The following is a 21,252-nucleotide window of genomic DNA, read 5'->3' as shown; positions in this document are numbered from 1 at the left end:
AAGCTGACTACGAAGCCCCGGAGCACTCCCAGAGACTCAATCTGTTGTTCAAAATGTGAATGACAGCCAACGAAATGTAAAAGCAGCTAGCTCAGGTTTTGTAAACAAAACAACGGCTCCCAACGGCATTAATCCCAAGGCTGATGTGACAATTTTGCTGTTACTGCTGCTTGTGTTCATGCCTATAAATCATGCTACGTTGCACTTCGAGCAGTAACTGCAGTCTCTACCCCCCCCCCCCCCATCAGACTCACCTTTCTGTTTCAGGTTGACCTCAATGGTGACGAAGTTCTCAAAAAATACATAGTAGATATGGGAGTAGTTCTGGTCAAAGAAGTGCTTCAGGTCCCCTGATTCTGCATTCTCTGTAGAGGAGGGAGGGAGAGGGAGAGGAAGAGAGAGGGAGAGGAAGAGATGGGTTGAACTATAGTCTACATAGGATGTATTCAGTATATGTGAAGATAAGGCTGATCTGAAAGCAGCTTTTAGTCTTCAAACTCCTAATAAAGATCAGTGTCATACAGATAACCCCTGTCTGGACCAGCTATGCCAGGCCCTCAGTGTCTAATGGTGTTTAGCACTGATCTAACCATGAGCTAGTCAAGCAAATCAAATCCCCAAAGTCTTGCTTTTGCCACGTCAGATTTAATCACCTTACAGGGAGCCCACAGCGAATGCACTGTCAACCTCCCAGTGTGTACAACACACACAGAGACAGAGACAGAGAGAGAGACAGAGACAGAGAGAGAGACAGAGACAGAGACAGAGACAGAGACAGAGACAGAGACAGAGACAGAGACACAGACACAGACACAGACACAGACACAGACACAGACACAGACACAGTGCGGGCACATGATGGCAGCACTCCGATCCCATCCAATTCTCTCCATGGGGTCTCCATGGGGGGTTAACTGCTCTATCTCAAAGCACATGGCAGTAGGGATGCATACCTAAACCCACGTTCAGGTTCAGGTCCGAATTCGAATCCAGAGGTTTAGGTTCAGGTCCGGACCTAATAAGTCCGGACCCGAACCCATGGCATAATTGAATATGAACTGTTTAAAGTATACTATTAATATAAATACATACAAAACATTTGGCTTCAAACTACAGCTTTTTTTTTTTTTACTTCAAACTATGAACATTATATTAACTGTAAACAACAGTTTATAGTTTACTTAAATAAATATAAATAAGTACAAAAAACACACACACACACACTCTGCACACACTACAGCTTCAAACTTATTTTGCAAAAATATGAGCATATTTGCCTTTGGAGTCAAAAATGTATTATTTTGTTTGTATTGTACTATTTATTTCATGGAATTTCACCATTTCTGATACCTATCTTTTCTATCTGTTTATAGTTAATCTTTTTACTTGAACACACTGAGTACGAGAAAATGTGCCCTTCCCCTTTAAGAGACTAGGATACGTTTTGCTGTGATCTCCGTTTATTTGTCAGTCTGAGGTTGCTGATTTGCTGTTGACCTTCTCCCCTCTTTTGCATTTGCTGCACGTCGCGATGTTTGAATCTTTTTGTGCAAAATACAGCCACACTTTTGACCGTTTACCTTTCGGTATTTTCTCTGTTAAAAGGTTTATGGCTAGCTCTGTTTGTTCTTGTTCTGTGAAATGCTGCCTGCTCTTCATTGTCATAAGACTGTTGCTATGAAAACGCCAATGAGCAACACAGGAGAAAGTTTATATTGGGAGCTAGGGCAGTCGTGATAGTGCCCCACGAAATCTGCCTGGCAAAAAAATACAAAATAATTCATATAGATCATAGTGACACCACTAACGTTACTGCTAGTTAGCTATCGCTAGTTTTCTACTGTTTTGGAAGCAGCCCCTGTGTTTCATGTTGCAGCCTGAAATAATTCCTGTTTATAAGACAACATTTTACATAAGTTTTCAAGATTTAGCTGCATGATTTGTTCCTGTTATTTATTTAAATCGGCTCAGGCTCCGAAATCTGCGTGACATTTCGGTCTGGGTGCGTAACGGTATAGGAATGACTTTTTCCACCGCGAATTCCGCGATCTATGGAAGGTTTAAGATGGTCTTGAACGAAAAGGATATAGTATGTGAGTGCTAGATTTTTTTACAAGTCCAGTACCGAATCACTGGGGTTTCGGTTTTTCTGGACCTGGACCTAAACGTTTTTACAAGTCCAGAACCGGTCCGGCGTACCGGTACGCATCCCTACATGGCAGTGACCAATCAAGATCTTGGCCGCGTCAGTTCAAATCAAATGCGGAATGTTTACATCTGCTACCGTTGATTATACAGTAAATACGTTGTGAAATGAAACAAAAACACACCACAGTTAAAGTTGTATTAGTATTGATTGATTCACATCGATATGAATGGATTACATGACTAACAACTGGTGGAAAGTAATATGAAAATATCTGTTCACTGAATTAGCGTTCTGTCCCAAACAGTTGCGTTCCAGTTTCAAAGTTTCAGTTTCACTTTCAGTATTTCAACGTGAATGAGAGGGAGCACAAGAACTGAGCGTCTAGCAGCGTTTATCATATCATATACATTATATATGATGCATGTATATGTCTGTGGGCACGATCTGAAGCACGTGCAAAAGTTGTTGTTGTCCAATTTGAATCAGATATGAGAGACACATGCGCGCCCAGTCCAATTACCAGCGGAATCGAATCGTGTGTCCAGGGGTTTACATCGGAGTCCAGTCGGACTCAAGTCGGACACAATGAATCTAGTTCTGGGGAGACACATGTGTCCAATATCCAATTTAAATCGGACTGAAATCGGAAATTGGACACATGTGTCCACACTGACAGACACAGACACAGACACAGACACAGTGTCCTTGACATAAGAAAGCGGGCATCTGGACTGTGAGCGTTTCCATTGCGGCAGTTATTACAGGAGTTACAGGGGGCAAGAGAGAAGAGTCTGACTCGTATTAGGGGTCTAATGGCATACTGGTTTATAGGGGTGTAATGGTATACTGGTTGGTAGGGGTGGGAGATACAATTGATACAGTGTAGTTTAGAACAATATCAATACTGAGCCACTAAATATGGCAACATTTACTTATTTAATTTGATTTTGGTACAAACGTCTACTCTGATAACATTGCTTGTGAAGTTCATAAGATGACACAAGACCTCGTTCTTCTCTTTTATCACCACGGAAATTGGAGAGAAGTAAGAAACAAAATAACCGTAAACAGCGAAAGGGCAATCTGGAATATCACACAGGCCTACAGCGTACCACTAACTTGATCTTGCAAGAGCCATGTTGTCACACAAAGAATTAAGATGATATAAAGAAGTCCTACCCAAGTTTCCTTCAGTACTCATCACTTCAGATAACTGTTTTCACCCTTCAGGTGCTCTCTGGTTCATACACACTCAGAGAGACTCCAGATCTAAAACTATGCAGTTGAAAGCTCAGTGACAAGACAGGAAGGCACTGAGAGTGTGTGCTGGACAAAACTCGCACTCAGACAGACATGTGCATGTTTTTCTTCAGGTAAATGTTTACGTTTGTCAGTGTCAAGGACCCTGCCTTCCTGTGGCCTGGAGAACCTCAGACAGACACACACTCACACAAACACACACACATGTGCACACACACACACACGCACACACAGACACACACAAGAAGCTTTCAAAGCAAAATCCAGTGTGGCATGATTTTACCCCTTAATCCACAGCACAGCCAGCAGGGAATGAAGAAGACAGTAAGCCGAGCAGAGAAGAGTGTTAATGGAGGAAGACAGGTGAGGAAAGAAAGAGAAGCGCTGAGAGAGAGCGAGAGAGAGAGAGAGAGAGCGAGAGAGAGATATCAGGTGAAGCTGAGGAAAACATAGTGTCTGAGCCTATTACTCTTGTATCACCACAAATGGCCAGGGGCGGGCAGGGCGGGGGGCAAACGGAGCCACAAGGCCTTCTGTCAAGGATCCCCCTCCAACAGGCAAGCATTCTTTCCACAGTGCTTATGAAAACAAAGCTGTATTTGGCGTGACAGATACAGAGGACCAGTGAGCCAAGCCACCTGCAGCCATGCAGCACCAGTCAATCTCTAGACCAGCAGCTCTGCAGAGCTGAGACCTCACTAGCAAGTCGCTGGTCCGTACATCACTCAACCACGGGGTCGTCAGCTCCCCGCTAATGCCTAGTGGCGTTCTCTCACTCTTTCACCCAGCACGGAGTGGCTGAGCTTTAGGAAGTGGTTTATGTAGCCAGCAGAACCCCATAGACAATCCTGGTCCACGCAGCCTTCTGCTTTTTAGGGCCGTGGGTTAAGTGTGTACGCTGACCGTTGTGTGTACATGCAACCATGAGCTTAGCACTGACCGCTTTGCGACCATGATATGTGTCTGTATAACTAGAGACAGAATCTGAAAGGAAGTGAGGCAAGGAGGGTGAAGCTCTTTCTGGTATTTGAGTTTATCCTTTTACAGTGACAGAACAGCAAGCAAAAACACTTAACTCTGTGAAAGTAGGAAATGTCAGAAGACTACTGTTATAGCTCCAGTGTTTCCCCTACAATGATATTAGGGTGGCGCCCGCCCCCCCCCCCCCCCCCTGGAAGCTCAAGTAAAAAAAAAAAAGTTTTTTTATAAATATAGCACCAGATCACAAAATAAGTAATTTAAGGTTACCTTTACCATAAAACATGTAAAATTATACTTATTTTTTAAGTAAAACTGCTTATCCTAACCCCTAATCCTGAAGTGTTGCATACTGTTACTGTAAGATGTTATATTGACTGCTGTCATTAAAAGAAACCCATGAACATCATAATTCATTTAAGTGTTTGTGTCCGTGCGCCGCGGCGCGCCGCACCCCTGCCGCCCCCCCCCCCCCCCCCCCCCCCCCCCCCCCCCCCAAGCTGTAAACCTAGGGGAAACACTGAGCTCTGGACATGATGAATTGAGTTTTAATGGGAATCTGGTCAAGACCAGCACTAGATTTGATGCTGAATCCCCTCTGCATAGCTATTCCATGTTTGGCCAGTCATGTGCAGACAGCAAGCATGTGACCACAGACACCTCATGCTCATGACGCGAGATGCAACCTGACAAACAAACTTCTTGCACAACAGGTAGAGGAACTCTGTGGTGCGATAGAATCCACAATCTACAATCGGACACCCAGCCTAGTGCCAAGTAATGAGAGTGAGGAATGACATGCATGTGACACATGCCCCAGGTTACGATGGAGGAGCTGACAAGCAGCGGTCACGGGCAAAACCAACACGTGCGCTGCTCTGTCTACTGGGACTGGTGCTTGTTGGTTCTAGTCACCACATAACCTTGGGGCCAGCAGACACACACACACAAAACATAGCAGAGAGAGAGAGAGAGAGAGGGAGAGAGAAAGAGGGTACACATGTGTGTGTGTGTGTGTGAGAGAGAGAGTGAGAGAGAGAGACAGAAAGAGAGAGTTTGGCCTGAATACAAGGACTCCAACTCTTTCTGTGGACTAAACTGGCCTCGGACAAAAGAGCGCACACAGCAGGGGGAGATGCACTGCCTGTGCTGAGGCACCCAGACACAGAAGTGTGTGTGTGTGTGTGTATGTCTCTCTGTGTGTGTGTGTGTGTGTGTGTGTGTGTGTGTGTGTGTGTGTGTGTGTGTGTGTGTGTGTGTGTGTGTGTGACGACTCCAAAATAGCCCCCGTGTACACAGAGTAGCTCCTTGATAAGAGAGGGTATTTATAAAAACACTCAGGGCGATAATGTCTCCGTCTCTGTGTTTACCCTGCAGGCTTGGGACGCAGGGGTTTGGCAGTGAACCCTGACGACCCCGTGCAGTGCTGCCTCAGATTTGTTGTCTTTTTTTTGTTGCCAAAGGCCTTGAGGTTGCCAGACCTTTCAGGCGTATAGGCAAAATCAGTGCTGTGACGGCGAGAATTTCTTGGGTGTTTGGGTAGTTAGTGTTGGACATGTCGAGTGCTTCCCGAAGAGCCAAGGGTAAGATAAACCCTGCTTAAGACTTACTGACTCTAAATGAAATCAAGACAATCTCAAAAATGGGTAGTTTCTAACTGAGATCTACTTGCTTCCATGCACTTTAAAACATCTTTTGGTCTTTACAGTCCATGCTTATCCACAGACTTCTCTGGCTTGCCTGCATTTCAATGTAACCTCAATGCTGTTTAACATGTCTGGTAAGGCTGTGCTGCAATATTTAAATACAAAACATGAAAACATGAACAATGAATCTGTGAATGAACAGCAACACAAAGATGATGATGTTTACATCCCTTGAACCTGCTTTGTAGTCATTCCCGTCTCTGAGAACGTATCTTTAACATCAGCCCCTATATGTTACATACAAAAGACAAATGTACCCTTAAAAGGTATCCACCACCATTATATAAATTAAACTTTACATCTATGCTCCAAGGTCTTTGACTATGTGCTGGACTATACCACAGTACCTCTGTGAAGTGGACACCTAGATATTAACATGCCACTCACTGAAATGTATCCTTATATTTAAACACACTCCTCTCAAATGCCAAAAAACCATACACAAACCAATTCCAAAACAAGCAGGACAGCACAGACACATTATTGGAGAACAGCAGCTGGTTTATTTTCATGGCTTTAAGATGGAGGGTGCCCACTTCACACCACTTATCGCAGTGCCTTGCAGTCTGACCTTTGCACATGAGCCAGCTCTCAAGCCACTTGTTCAGCAGTCTCCTCACAGCATCAACTGCCTGAACCCACAACGAGAATGCGGTTCATCCTCTCGGAGCCAGCAAACCCAGGGTGAAACCTAAGTCCACTTCCTCACTCACTTTACAATACATACAGAGAGTGTGTGTGTGTGTGTGTGTGTGTGTGTGTGTGTGTGTCAGACAGAGGCTAAAAACACCGTTAGGATATCAGCACTTAGATACCTTTTGCACACAAACATTGCCTCCACCCTACTGGTCAGTGTAAAAGATCAGCTACTGCAGCGTCCTGGTTTGCTTTTTGCTAAAACTATTTGCTGATTGTTATCAGCATATCTGTAATGCCTTTCAGATGGTGAGTTGGGCACACCCATCTGAAGCACAGGGGCATTTGGGTCCATTTCCTTTCCCTGCCAGATGAAATGTCTCTGTAGGTGTGTCAGGTCTTCTTGGAGAGGAAACAACACCATCACAGAGATATGATCTAGAGAATGGAGGACTGAACAGATGACTCCGGATGATGGGGTCCTTTCGGTCAGTAACGCCTTGTTCTTGTCGGAGCACATGGTCATTTAACCATTTTAATGACAAATTCACCACACTAATATGACATATTTAATGTACATAAGACACCTCTTCTCAAATGAATGAGAAGGCCTAATCAAATCAAAACACCACGTTCAGTGATTTAGACTTCAAATCTCAGAGGCAGCTTCCCTGAAAGAGACAAATCTAATCAACAAAACCTCCTCCACTAGAATTGCACTTTAGCCCAAGGCTGTGCCCAGGCTAATTCCCTCTCCAAGAAACTGGCACTAAATCCATGAGGATATGCCTCTCCCCACTCACTGGCACAGGGCGCCATCATGGCACTTTTTGTTCCCACACTCCTGGCTACCGTGCAGTGGAAACAGGAAGACTACTGACTGCACTGGGCACAATAGAGGAAACCAGTTCATGTGTTCAGGGGTGGCAATTCTGTCAATCCCCCGTTTCAACAACGTGGCTTTCATCAATCAGTCTTCAAGCAGAGACATCCATGAAATAACAACTGGGGGCGACGGGGACGTTTTGCCTGATCTTGCACAAAGGCTTGTTGGATAACAGGACTTGGACTGTGCTGGATGGAGAAGCCTGAGCAACAATCATACATCAGGAAGCGCTTGTTGCCTCTAATCCAAACACAGAGGCCCCCACCGGGAATAGGGTCTGAGATCTCACCCCCTCTCTGACTTTCCTGTCCAGTCCCAGAGGAAGCCCTGGTTTATTTCTGTTGTTCTGTGATGGTCCACCCAGTACTCAAAGAGCCAAGCCTATCCTTCAAATTCCTCTCCTCCTCTGTCTCAAATGCAAGTCTCATACACAGTCACAAAACATCCAAAACTTACACTGCCATACGTATTCATTCAGGCAAGTTTCCTGAACTGGATTAAATGTCTGGAGATGGAAAACGAAAACTGATTACCACTTCATAAATTAACCTTGTGGCCGTGAACTAAATGAGAAACACAGATACAGGAGAACGCGGTCTCCTCCCGTCCATAGAGCTCTAAGAGAACCACAATGGCATACCATAACACACTATTGGATACGTGAAGGGCACCAGTGTTAGTTAAACATTTAAGTTTAGAGGTTTGTCGAAACTCTATAAAGATCCCCATGCAACCCAACCCAATGACCCTAATAATCAGAGTTTATGCATTCAACATAGGAGGGCAGATTTGACAGTGTCAACAAATGTAAAACTGTAGCTGCTAACAAACGAAGCATCTTTAATCAGAATGGCATTGTTCAAACATCACACTCTGTGAAATGAATACACTCGACAGGGCACACATTTCAATATACAAACGATAATAACGACCCTTGTGTCTGCAAACATTTACACGTTAGCATCTAACGACTGCTCCTACATTTGTCAATTCAGCTACAATACAGCACTTATGAATACAGCATCACAATCAACACTGAACTGGCAAATATGGATTTCACTCTGCATCCAACAGGCGACATTCCGCCAAGCTATATCACTGAAAAGCCAACGAGGATATACACATTACGATTAGCGAGCGAGCTAGCGAACTGAACAGCTTCCACACAGAAAAGTACGTATATTGACCCCTTTACCAACTCACCTATTACGATTCGCAGGTGTTTTAAACGTGTCAGGACATCCTTTTTTGGATCCAAGACTTTCTGAGTCGATTTTTTGACATCCCCATGAGGCTTTTTTGAGAACATTCCGAGAGGAAAGAATTTACAGGAGGGAGCAAGCCCCTGCTAATCTTCAGAAGATGGCTAGCTATAAGACCTCGGCGTCCGTTATCATTTGCTGCGCAAGAATTTCACGGTCCAATGTGTGATATAAAACCTAAATAAATTAGAAAAACTTGTGGAGAGGTGTGCATTTTGCAAGACAAATGTAAAATGAAATGTTGCCACCCCGTAGCGTCAACACACCTCTTCCGAAGCAGAATAAATCTCAAAACATGGCGGAATTCAGGAAAAGAAAAACAAGTTAATGGAAATCAGAGCAATTCAACACAGCAACTTAGAGGCATCCTAATCAACCCTTACGCTTAGGAATACATTCTGATATTGAATTCAAAGCGTGGAATGACGTCCGAAGTGTTGCTTTCCCTATGTATTTATTTAAAAACAGTTTATTGAAATGTTATCAATTTAATTCATCAAACTTCTTACAAGCCCTTTGCCAGCACCCGCCCTAATGTGTGCAACGTTAACATACCGAATGTTTAATTGCCTTTATATTATTGTTCTAATTTTACCATTCCTCATTCAATTATGGAAAATTTGCTTATTTTCCCCACTACATAATGTCATAATGACACTGGCGAATTTAGTCCCGCGCAATTTGTATCGGCCTCTCCAAAAAGTTAAATCTGTATCTTCAATTGATTTGTATGGTCTGTAGACTATGAAGGAGGAAAGTTGTTAAAAAGTGATGTGTGCTCTGCTACCCTCTTCTGGATTGAGGACAGTGAATCGGTAGGTTTCTTGTGATTCGTTATTGTGCTGTTTTCAACAGGATATTTAAGACAGTACTGACGTACGCTACCCATTCCAAGCTTTTGCCCAAGGTGCCTTATGTATGCCCAGGTTTTGTTGTCATAAGCAAAAATTGTTGTTGTCAACCTTTACCAACTCAACTGTGAACGCAAAGTCTCAGTGCAAATTGCCTATATATCTGATCTGTTGTTTATGACTTAATTAGTTTGTAGCAGTGCTGGAAGATGCAGTCATTTCCCTATACCTTTAGATTACATTATTATGACAGTTCTATAAGCATACTGTCGGCTAGCTTTGAGAAATTATCAGTTTGAGGGAATTTTAATATTCTGCTGCAAGATGGCTTAAAATAATGGTCAACTTTAGATTTACAGCAATTTAGTTTAAGGCTTATTACATAAATAGGTGACACTTATGGTACTGCACCTGTCAGAATTTGGGCACAACCATGGTTAGGGTATTAACTTTGCTTTTATTTTTATTTTGTATGTCAGAAAACACACATCAACCAAATTCTGAAATAAATAACACATAGGATCATACAGGGACTAGAAAGTAGCACACATTTTTAATAATTAGATCCTTCATTAGCACCTTGTTCTTTAATGACAGTTTTGGACAATCTTTACCACCTCTAGTGCTTTTCCAACAGTCTTGGATTCACACATATTCTGTTGGGCACCTGGTTCCATTATTTTCTTTCTACCTGCCCATGTCCAGCTCACCCCAATCCATATCTATACTGGTTAGATGCCTGTTTGTCTAGCTGATGCAGTTGTCTTGACTATCTTGGGATGACATGTCATATATGATATTTCAGTGGACATACACTAACTAAATCCATCAGGTTCTTCATAGGAATATCTCAGATTTCCTAGTTTGTATGGTGGTATGTCTGTGTGATTTTGACATATTGCTGTAAGTGTAGGGTGAAATGCTGAGTCTACCTGCTGGGTCTGTGGTTTGTATGACTTCAGCATTATATTTGAAACAGCAAATAACTATGGTGAATTCTCAAAATTCTTTATGAAAGTGCCCAGATTCAGAGCATTAAACTTGTTTTGTTTTTGGTGAGTGTTGTGTGGTGATGTCAACATAATAATCGTTGTACTCCTGCCTTGGTAATTTGAAAGTAATAACCAGCCGAGATGGATATCTCTTTGGAACTGCAGGCTTGAATGATAACTAGCATACATGTCTAACATGCTGTTTGGGAGAATAGTGCAGCTATACTGGTGTTTCCAAATCACTTGTTCGTGTAGTCATAGTCATATAATACAGTAGTGTACAGGCCTAAGCATAAAGACGCAAATATGACTTCAAGAAAAAAAGAATAGTAAAAATGTGGGAGCATGGCATAGGTAACTGCATTTCCGCTGAGCCTGAAAATTAGAAAACTTCAGAAATGTTCAGAATGTTTCTGGTTGTATGCTTTTCCATAGTCTCCCATTCACTCCTATTGTTTGAACATCCTACCCCACTATGGTTTTGTTGTAGCCTAACACAATGCTGCTTATCCCACTTACACTTTTAATAACTGTTTTGAAGGAGCCATATGTTGACATTAAGATATCCTTCAAATTGGACTTCTAGACTGTCATGGACATTTTGAGGCAACCATTTCATGATTCTAATATTCTTTCTGGAATTAAGACATGTTTTAATAAAAAATGTACCAAATATGACAGCTAAGAGGAACTCAGTAATTTGACATCTCTTATCAAACCATTTTCCCTAAATCTTACCGAGCCATTGCCTACAAATGGTTATGAAATTGGACATACTCACACTGTCTGGTTTGTATTGCAGTATTTCATTTAATTTATTAATTTAGTCTGCCGTTATTATGTTCCAGCAAGTGTTTCAAAATGCTGTTTTCTCTACCTGTAAAGCACACTGTGGGCTATGTCTCAATGGGGGGGAAACCATTTGTAAAACCAGGCAATTTATTTTCAATTGCAGCTGATGTGGATGAATATGGCTTTTGTTTTGTTTCAGTAATCCACAGTTGAAAATATGCAATCTAGGCTACAAAAAGAGCCCCCCTCTATTTTATTTTACAACTCATGACAAAACAATTCCGCACTTCCACCCTGTACAATATAGGTCTGAGTAGCAGATGAGTGGGACGATGTGTATAAAACGTTTAATTAGAGATATTGAACTGCATCAGGCAATATGAGGCAGTTTCACCAGTCAGTGCAATCTGATTGAGAATGATGTCCAGAGATGCGCATGCTCTTGCGTAAGATCCGGGCCCGAGGAAGGATGAATGCAAATTTCAAAGATGGCGGCGGAGGGAGGAGGGAAGGAGATGAACGAAATTAAAACTCAGTTCACCACCCGGGAAGGCGCCTACAAACTCCTCACTCACTCCGAATATAGCCGCCCCAACAGGGTGCCTTTTAATTCACAAGGTTCTAACCCCGTCAAAGTCTCTTTCGTCAACGTCAACGATCAGTCTGGCAACGGCGACAGAATCTGTTTCAATGTGGGCCGGGAGCTGTACTTCTATATCTACAAAGGCGTCAGAAAGGTAAACACGATCCTTTCCAGTTACGACTCAAGTTTTCCCTGCTGCTAGTTTGTTGAGCTACTTGTTAAGATAGATGGCGAGTGCTCTGGCTCCTTTGGGACTGGGCTGAATTGCGAAGTCTAGGTTAGTTTGTGAATTGATGGCAGCCAGCTAGCTGCAAGCTAACATTAGCATCTGTGTTGTGGCATGCACAACACAGCTAGCGCTTACTAGCATGCTAGCTAGGTGGCTAGCAGTGTTAACCAGAAGTCCCCTACTAAGCTGATAGCGTCCTAAGCTGATAGCGCAGGCCCCGCTTCACCTGCTGCGGACGCCCGTGACAGTCAAGGCAAACACAACCCAAAGCCCTCTGGTTAATGTCTGCGAAGGCGTTAATAACTTAGTGGTTAACTTGTTTGACCTCTGCCGCTCTTCAACTCGGATATTTTGTGACGTGACAGTCTAAGCATTGGTGACTGAGTCCCTGATGAGTGGAAAGCCAAGCTAAGCTTCAGAGACCTGTAAATGTATGACTCAGCTGTGCTTTTTTGAACGGTGGTGGCATGGTACTGACTTGCTGCGCATCGGAATTATTTAGTGGCTGTAGCTAACGTTAGCTTTGTGATAGACCTGTTTTCGTGTTGTCCTGCCAGGACACAAGTGCAGGTTTGTTTTCCGCTGGCCTAAATCAACACATTCGAGAGGCACTGACAGTGTCTGCTAATTAGTGTTGCTCCATTGAGCCAAATGTTTCTACTTAGTTGGTCGGCTGTATCGTTTATTACTTTTTTTGGATGATGGTGAGAGTGGACGGTAGTGACCACCTACATAGCGAACCTGGTCCCATTTGCCCGTTGCAGCACAAATGCGAGTTTTTCAGGCTACACAAACAAGTGGCCACCAGCGTCTCTGATTTTGCGCACTGGTTTGGCGTTGATGGCAGACAGTGCAGTGCATCACGAGTGTTTGGTTAGCTCAGTCCTTCATATAGTTTGGCCCGTATTCCATTTGTCTTGGCATGTAGTTGTGTACTGAACACAGAACATACCATTGTTTAGGATTATCCTGAAACCCTGTGCCTCCCGTGTCCTGTGGGTTAGTTAGTTGAGAACAGATGTTTTTGTCTGTGCTGCGTATTGGACATATACGTGACTGACACACGCTGCCGCACATCCAAGCCAAGTAACTTAGTTTGCTTGGTGTTGATAAACAAGCAGCCTGATTGGGCCAGCAGGTAGGAAATAGCATATTTAAGCAGACAACTTATTGGAAATGCAATCCTCAAGGTCTGCATATTTTGCGGTTCAAGTACGACAGTGCTGAAAGTGGTGTGAGGATTTCAGAGATTCTCACCCGTCAGGATTCCTGTAGATGGCCTGGACAGCTTATGGGTTTTTTCCATCAGCACTATTGGCCGCTCTGAGCCAGGCTGTCCTGAGCTAATTTGCATTTCTGTGGATCCTCTCCTGAGCATAGATATGCCCTTTTTCCATTGGCACGTTTTGCTGAAGCATGCATTTCCATTACAAGTTGAAAGGTGCCAAGATGTGCCTTTGTACATTTTAGACCCTCTCCTCAGCAAGGCCAAACCACTCCAGGTCGACCTCCAAACACCTGAATGACATCGGAGATCACTTTTGTAATTGGCTCAGTCAACATTTAGTGCTTGCTGTTTTGTCTAGTTTTTGTCAAAAGACACATATGAAGCGGATCTGGTTAAAAAAAGTTGAAACTGGAAAGTTTTGACTGGACAACAATAGTGAATGGTAAACTGCCCAATCAAAGCTTCTACCATGCTTCTACCATAGTGAGTGTGTTTTGGCAGACATTGAATGCTCAAAATAAACATATGCTAACATTTTGATAAGTGGTATAAACTCAATAGATTCCATGGTTAAAGAACATTATCTGGAGAACTAGCAAGCTGGCCCACATAAACAGCTAAGAAGAATATCAAGGATTCAGGCTTAGAAAATAATGAACTCAATTTGAACCAAGCAACCTTCTTTATCTTTGACTTAAGAAAGAAGTTCTAGCCTGAACTGAACAGGTTGGTTTCTTATTAGACTAAACCATATGTTTCCTTTTTGAGCTAATGTAACACACAGGCTACCTAAATACATGTATGGTAACTGGGGTATAAACAGGGGAAACTAATGTTACACTTTGTGTCCTGGAGCTCTGCAACCTTTATCCCTGGCTCGAAGACACATCTTCAAGCATGTAGATGTATGGTAATGCAAATCTAAGCAGTGCTTAGTCGACGAGCCAAGCCGAGCCAAGCCACACCATTAGTATTGAAAAACCCCAACAGAGTAGCTCCTGAGCTTCGCAAAACTGTGCCGGGTTTCTCCAAACATGCTGAATGACGTTGATTTTGTGATTGGCTCAGTCATCAATCAGCACTAGCAGTAGTGTGTCTGTTTTTCATGACATGTATGAAACAGATCCGCTTTTTAAAGTTTAATGTGGCAAGTTTTAAAAGTATCCATAACAACGATAGTAAATGGTAAGCTGCCCTTTGACATTTCTATCACAGTGAGTGTGATACAATAAATGTATTCTCTTCTCTCATCTTGACAAGTGGTGTGAACTCAATGGCAACTGGGGTATTAACTGAGGAAATGTTATGCTTTGCGTCGTGGACTTTGTAAATATTTTTTGTATGTCGGGACACCTTGGCTGCCTTCATCCCTTACTCAAAAGACATTTCCTCAAGCAAGTATACCCTGATGTATGGCAATGCAGGCTGTGGTCAAGCTGCAAAGATTTCAGTTTCACTACACAAGGCTGATGTCATCCCCAAAAACCCTTACTCTATCCATGAAAGAACCATAGAAAACTTTTCAGTATCTGTTTGCCCCTGTGTGTGTGTCAATGTGTTCAGATTCTTGTATGTCACCATGGTTAAAAGACTTGAACAGCTGCTGAATGAGTTGCTGAACATGTGTGTTATTTTTTCTCTCACTGCTGTGTGTGTGTTTTTGTGTGTCTGTGTGTGTGATTTTTCTGCATGTATGTGTAATGGTTTTGCGGTGGCAGGCTGCCGACCTGAGCAAGCCGATCGACAAGCGGATCTACAAGGGGACGCAGCCTACGTGCCACGACTTCAACCACCTGACGGCCACGGCCGAGAGCGTCTCTCTGCTGGTGGGCTTCTCAGCTGGCCAGGTGCAGCTCATTGACCCGATCAAGAAGGAGACGAGCAAACTCTTCAATGAAGAAGTAAGTGTGTGTCTGTGTGTGTCTGTGTGGGTCTGTGTGTCATCCTCATTGAAGAGGCTTGATGGAGTTGATGAGTCAGCCTTACCCTATTGTGGCCATTTCAGAAATTGAGTGTTGTAGTGGAGTGTTTAGACATGGCCTTGATCAGTGTGTGTGTGAGAGAAATAGAGAGAGACGAAGTGTGGACTACTTGGTCTTTTTGTATGGGGTGGAGGGTCATGGCATTTCACTGCCATTCATTTCCAGTGCAGTCATAACTGCTGCTGCATGGAGTCTTTGTAAGGTTATGAGAGAAACCTATTAGAACCCTATTGGCCTGTAATAACAAGAAGTCATTTAATTTTTTAATTTTTTCCTGACTGATTGTTTTGCTGTTGTATTACAGTCATTGTGTTAATCATTATAAATATGTCATGCACTTCAAGTGAAATCATGTTGAAATCTTTAAGTAACTAAACTCCTTCCTTTTCCCTCGCCAACTCTCTCCCTACCCCATTTCTCATCTTCTGCCAAAACGAACACCCTGAACTGACCCCTTGCACCCGCCTCAGAGACTAATAGACAAGTCACGGGTGACGTGCGTCAAGTGGGTGCCGGGCTCGGAGAATCTGTTCCTGGTGGCCCACGCCAGCGGCAGCATGTACCTGTATAACGTGGAGCACACGTGCGGCACAACGGCGCCCCACTACCAGCTGCTGAAGCAGGGCGAGAACTATGCCGTGCACACGTGCAAGAGTAAGCAGGCGCGCAACCCGCTGCTTCGCTGGACGGTGGGCGAGGGTGCGCTCCACGAGTTTGCCTTCTCGCCCGACGGCAAGCACCTGGCCTGCGTGAGCCAGGACGGCTTCCTGCGGGTGTTCAACTTCGACGCGGTGGAGCTCCATGGCACCATGAAGAGCTACTTCGGCGGCCTGCTGTGCGTGTGCTGGAGCCCGGACGGCAAGTACATCGTGGCGGGAGGCGAGGACGATCTGGTGACGGTGTGGTCATTTCTGGACTGCCGGGTGATTGCACGCGGCCACGGCCACAAGTCGTGGGTGAGTGTGGTGGCGTTCGACCACTGCACCACCAGCGTGGAGGAGAGTGAGCCGCTGGAGTTCAGTGGCAGCGACGAGGACTTCCAGGAGCAGCCGCTGCCACCGCCGCCGCCACCGTCGTCTACATCGGCCGCCTCCTCCTCGCAATTCGGCCGCGACCGGGCCAACAGCACGCAGTCGCGGCTCTCCAAGCGCAACTCCACTGACAGCCGGCCAGTCAGTGTGACGTACCGGTTCGGCTCGGTGGGCCAGGACACTCAGCTGTGCCTGTGGGACCTCACCGAGGACATCCTGTTCCCCCACTTGCCGCTCTCGCGAACAAGAACGCACACCAACGTCATGAACGCCACAAGTCCCCCCGGAGGAGGAGGAGGAGGCGGGACGGGCAGTGGGGGCGGAGTTGGAGCAGGAAGTGTGGGGGGAGGCGGGACTGTCATCACCACAACAACTACGACGACAACGGCGACAACAACGACGACGACCGGCACCATCAGCAGCAACCCCAGCACCAACGGCAACAACAGTGGCGCCAACACGCCCTCCGTGCCCAACTCACTCACGGCGACTACGCTACCGCGCTCTAACAGCCTCCCACATGGGGCGACCAGTGTCGCCGCCGGCAACAGCAGTGGCGGCACCACCACCACCGGCGGAGGTGGGGGCAGCAGTAGCGGTGGTGGCAAATCAGGGGGTGTGATGGAAGGCGGTCTGGCAGCGGGCGTGGCCAAGTTCGCCACACTCTCGCTGCACGACCGCAAGGACCGTCACCAGCACCACCACCACCACGAGAAGGACCACAAGCGCAACCACAGCATGGGCCACATCAGCAGCAAGAGCAGCGACAAGCTCAACCTGCTGGCTAAGCAGAGCAAAACGGACCCGGCCAAGACGCTGGGCACGCTGCTGTGCCCGCGCATGGAGGACGTGCCACTGCTGGAGCCGCTCATCTGCAAGAAGATTGCGCACGAGAGACTCACCGTCTTGATCTTTCTCGAGGACTGTTTTGTCACTGCTTGTCAGGAAGGATTTATTTGCACATGGGCGAGGCCTGGCAAAGTGGTAAGTTCCTTTTGAAAGAAACAACGGGGTTTGGAAAAAACGTATCTCACCCTTTCTGTCCCTTCCCTCTTCCATAACCATCGACCAACCGCCTTCTGTATCAAAATGGAGGTGGATAGAGCCCACCTACCACCCCCACCCCCCACCTGCCTGCTTGCCTGCCTTTATTATTTCTCTCTTACCCCTCAGCTCTTGACATCTCCAAATTGTTGCTCTCATCTCATGCATGCTCAACAGGCTGTGTGTGTGTGTGTGTGTGTGTGTGTGTGTGTGGCCTGCCGTAACATTAGCTGCGTGTGGTTTCGGCTCCTCTTTGCACCAAGGGCCACCCGTCTCTCAGTGTTCCTCATCTCCATTTTTAATTGGCTTTATTTGTCTCTCCCCTCTCCTCAGCTGCCTTTGTCTAACGCAGATCTCATTAGTTCTCCATCCAGCCCAATACGCCCGGGCTAGAACAATTAGCAGTCACTAAGATGCCTATCTCTTCTCTCACAGTGTGTGCGTGCGTGTGTGTGTGCATAAGTACATTCAAAGGCAAATAGATACGCTGTCTTTCCAATAGAGATCAGGCAGGCCCGGGCATCCACTTATGGCTGGCTAATCAGACTCAAAGAGGCAATGGGGCCTTAGAGAGGGTCACAGGATGTATTGACCACCAGCACTGTAATTTAAAGCCGTACACCTCCAGCAAACATGTGAGCGTGGGTCGAAGTCTTTAGGGAAAAAAAGGGAGCGCTCTAGACCTCTTTTGTGTTTTAGGCTCAATAATGAGTGTTTGTCGTGGGTGTGTGTGTGTGTGTGCCTGCCTGCGAGCGCATTTGTTTTTGTTTTGTTGCCATCATTTTGAAATGTTCCGCATCAGTGAGGCCAACTCTTCCTCCAAGGTGTTCAGGGCTGTGCAACCTTCCCCATAAGAGCCAAATCATAGGACACACACAGTTAAAACAGAAATGTACAAATCTACATGCAGTCTTTGCAGATACTAAATATTGGTCAATGTATTAATGACCCCATCAGCTTACAGTGAGTCACCCTACTATAACCTTGTAGCTTCTGAACCTTAGCAGGGAAATAGGCGCATTGTGGGGAAGGGTTCAGTGTGGGAAGGCTGTGAGAATCAAATCCAACAAATCTGCTACCTTTCTATGACCTGTCCCTAAGCCAACTTCCTTTTTGTTTTTGTTTTCCTTTTTTCGCAGGGTTTATTGTCATCCCAAAACCAAGCCAACTCACCCAGTGGGACTGTAGTATAGCTATTTCTGCTGCTAAGAATCCTGCATCACTGAGATGTTGAGTCACACAGAGGCGGATGCTGCTCTTCACCCTCAAAAGCATTGCAAGTCGTTTTTTTTTTTTTTTTTTTCATTTTGTTCTACCTACCTTGTTTTTCCCCCCCTTTTTAAAATTTCTTTTCGTCCCTGTTTTCTTCTCCCTGCTGAGATCTTTATGTTCTGGTTGTCTCTCGTATGGCCCGGAGTTTGGTGGCTGTGCGTAGATACAGATGGAAAAAGGGGTGTGGTGCAATTTTGTTTTTTCGAAAAGAGGCTGGTGTATTCCCCAAAATTTTAAGAGTTGTATTTATTTTAATTTTTTTTTGCTAACACACATCTGCTTGACTTTAGTTTTCACACCCCGCTTTTATTTCTCCTCGATCCCCCTTACCTTTCTCCCCTTCTCTCTTGCCAGATTTTGGATCATGGTTGACTAAGTGAACCATACGACTAAATCAGTGGTAAGAATCCATCTGGCTTATGATGTTCTCAAACGCGGGGAGGGATGAGTCTGAGGATTTCGCCACCCTCAAAACTCCTCTCCTCTCTTCTCCTCCAACCCCTCTTTATTTAGACTCTAATCCTCATTGAGAACTTTGCACTGATTTTTTGTTTTGTTTTTTTTTGTCTTTTGTTTTGTTACTACTATAAAGAATTTAGAGAAATGGAAAGGTTCTGAGGATGGCCTCCATGCACTTGGCTTTGTTATCCTCTGTCTTGAAATTTGAAATCTGAAAAAGCTGGATGCTGCAATCATAGTTTTTTAAAACGAGAGAAAAAAATTTGTTTGCACTTACTTAATAGTTTATTAGAAGAGAATGGCTTTACATTTTTGTGTGTGCGCGCAAGGACTCACAGACAGAAATAAGGAGGAGAAAATATGAACTGACAACTTTGTATCTATTGAGCATTTATTTTAATATTGTTTCAGATCAAAATCTGCTCTGTATAATATTGTACAATATTGTAATTCAGTGATTTGATTGGGCGAACAGCGAATTGATCAGCGCTCTAGTGGACGTTTTTGTCATCATTAAAGGAAATAGTGATCTTTCTTAAGCAGAAAACTATACATATTAATAATATTAAAATAATCTTAAATATGCAGGTTTCTGTTTTTTTTCTCTTTATTTTCTCTTGTACAAATATTCATCCAGAGGTATTTTGGTATAGGAGAATGTTTGTGTTAAATGGTCTTATCTATGAGCTGAAACGCTTACCTGTTGTTAACAGATCCACAAAAGAATGAACGAAAGAGAAATAAGTGTATTTCAGCAGAGGGGCTGTTCAGACTCTACAACTATATGAAGCTCAGGAAGTCTCAAGAAAAGTCTAAAGAAAAAACAAACACACAAAAAAAGATGGAGATAGTTCATATTTTGCCTACCAACAGCAATGCTATTACTCAATGTAACGCTAAGTAACACCCAACTAGGAACAACTAGGTTTGAAGCTGAACTGTAGGACCCTTATCTGTGTGACACACTTAAATGTTTTTTACTGTATCTTCTTTTGTGACTACCAATCATTGTTGATGAAACCTACATTGACTTCACTAACTGGGGAAGGGATGAATACACAGACATGGTCATACCGTTGGTTTTTCAATGTGGTTGACATTTTACATTTCACCTTTTGTTCTGCATTAAAACGAGAACGTATATGAATGTGTGGCCTCATGCTTCAATTACTGCCAGACGACTTCCATCTTCAAGTTCTCTCAGTGATCTGTGTGTTTTTATTTACATTTTTGTTTTATTTTCTCTCTTGTTTTACGTCACTGATATTCATGGTGTGGAGACACATTTTTCACTCTGTCCTGTCCTGGGAATAAAGAATTCATATAGTTGCTTTCTAACTGGAAAAAAATTACGTGTTTGACAACACCCTTATTTCTGAATGATAAGTAAAGCTTATTGTATTGTAGATATATGATGAACCTTCCCAATGGGACAATTAGGTTTTTGTGGTTTCAAGCAGGTAACGGTAGTCACATGGTCAGTATTCTTGTGGGGTCAGATGTTATCATGGTGTGGCACAACTTGGGAAAATTCTTGATGGCTATTTGCAATATTTGGTGCCTGCTTCCTTTCTTAAACTTGCCCACTACATCTTGATGAACATCATTCACCTGTTGAACTTTTATTTTGGAACGGCTCAGAATCACCCTATTATAATGGCAGCTGCCCTTGTTTTTGCCCAATAAATACTGCAACATGTTTCTGGCCCCACAAGACTCCATATTCAGGGTGTTTAACTCTGACATTTAAAGTTGTTAGATGCACAATGATTTCTTAGACATAGAAAGAGAGTGACTAATCTTAAAATGCCAATTTTGTGTGATCTGTCCCAAAGTCATTAAGTCTGAAGAAGTGACGTACTATGACATCATTAAAGCAACACTATGGAGTTTTTGGAGCCGCCAGCTAGGC

The 21,252-nt window shown here is 44.1% G+C and overlaps 2 protein-coding genes across 5 annotated transcripts in view; one reads left to right on the top strand and one right to left on the bottom strand.

Annotated features, from left to right (window-relative positions):
* Positions 1-9,143, bottom strand: part of ralgapa1 (Ral GTPase activating protein catalytic subunit alpha 1) — a 74,974-nt gene extending 65,831 nt beyond the window's left edge. For all 4 annotated transcript variants that reach the window (XM_080850571.1, XM_080850568.1, XM_080850570.1 and 1 more), the window contains exons 1-2: positions 8,819-9,143; positions 255-365 (exon numbers count right to left, since the gene is read on the bottom strand). In XM_080850571.1, coding sequence (XP_080706697.1) covers positions 255-365; positions 8,819-8,924 — 217 coding nt within the window. In that variant the 5' untranslated portion in view covers positions 8,925-9,143. The remainder of the gene's footprint in view (positions 1-254; positions 366-8,818) is intronic.
* Positions 9,144-11,985: 2,842 nt separating this feature from the next.
* On the top strand, positions 11,986-20,481 carry wdr20a (WD repeat domain 20a; the record flags this gene model as incomplete). The annotated part of the gene is made up of 4 exons (XM_080849629.1): positions 11,986-12,249; positions 15,271-15,453; positions 16,005-17,549; positions 18,749-20,481. The coding sequence occupies 4 exons, from the start codon at positions 11,986-11,988 to the stop codon at positions 18,800-18,802; spliced, it is 2,046 nt and encodes a 681-aa protein (XP_080705755.1). The 3' UTR covers positions 18,803-20,481.
* Positions 20,482-21,252: the final 771 nt, after the last annotated feature.

Source organism: Sprattus sprattus (assembly GCF_963457725.1).
Source record: "Sprattus sprattus genome assembly, chromosome: 13".
NCBI classification, from domain to species: domain Eukaryota; kingdom Metazoa; phylum Chordata; class Actinopteri; order Clupeiformes; family Clupeidae; genus Sprattus; species Sprattus sprattus.
Note: the sequence above shows the minus strand (reverse complement) of the source record. Positions and strands in the feature narration are given on the sequence as shown.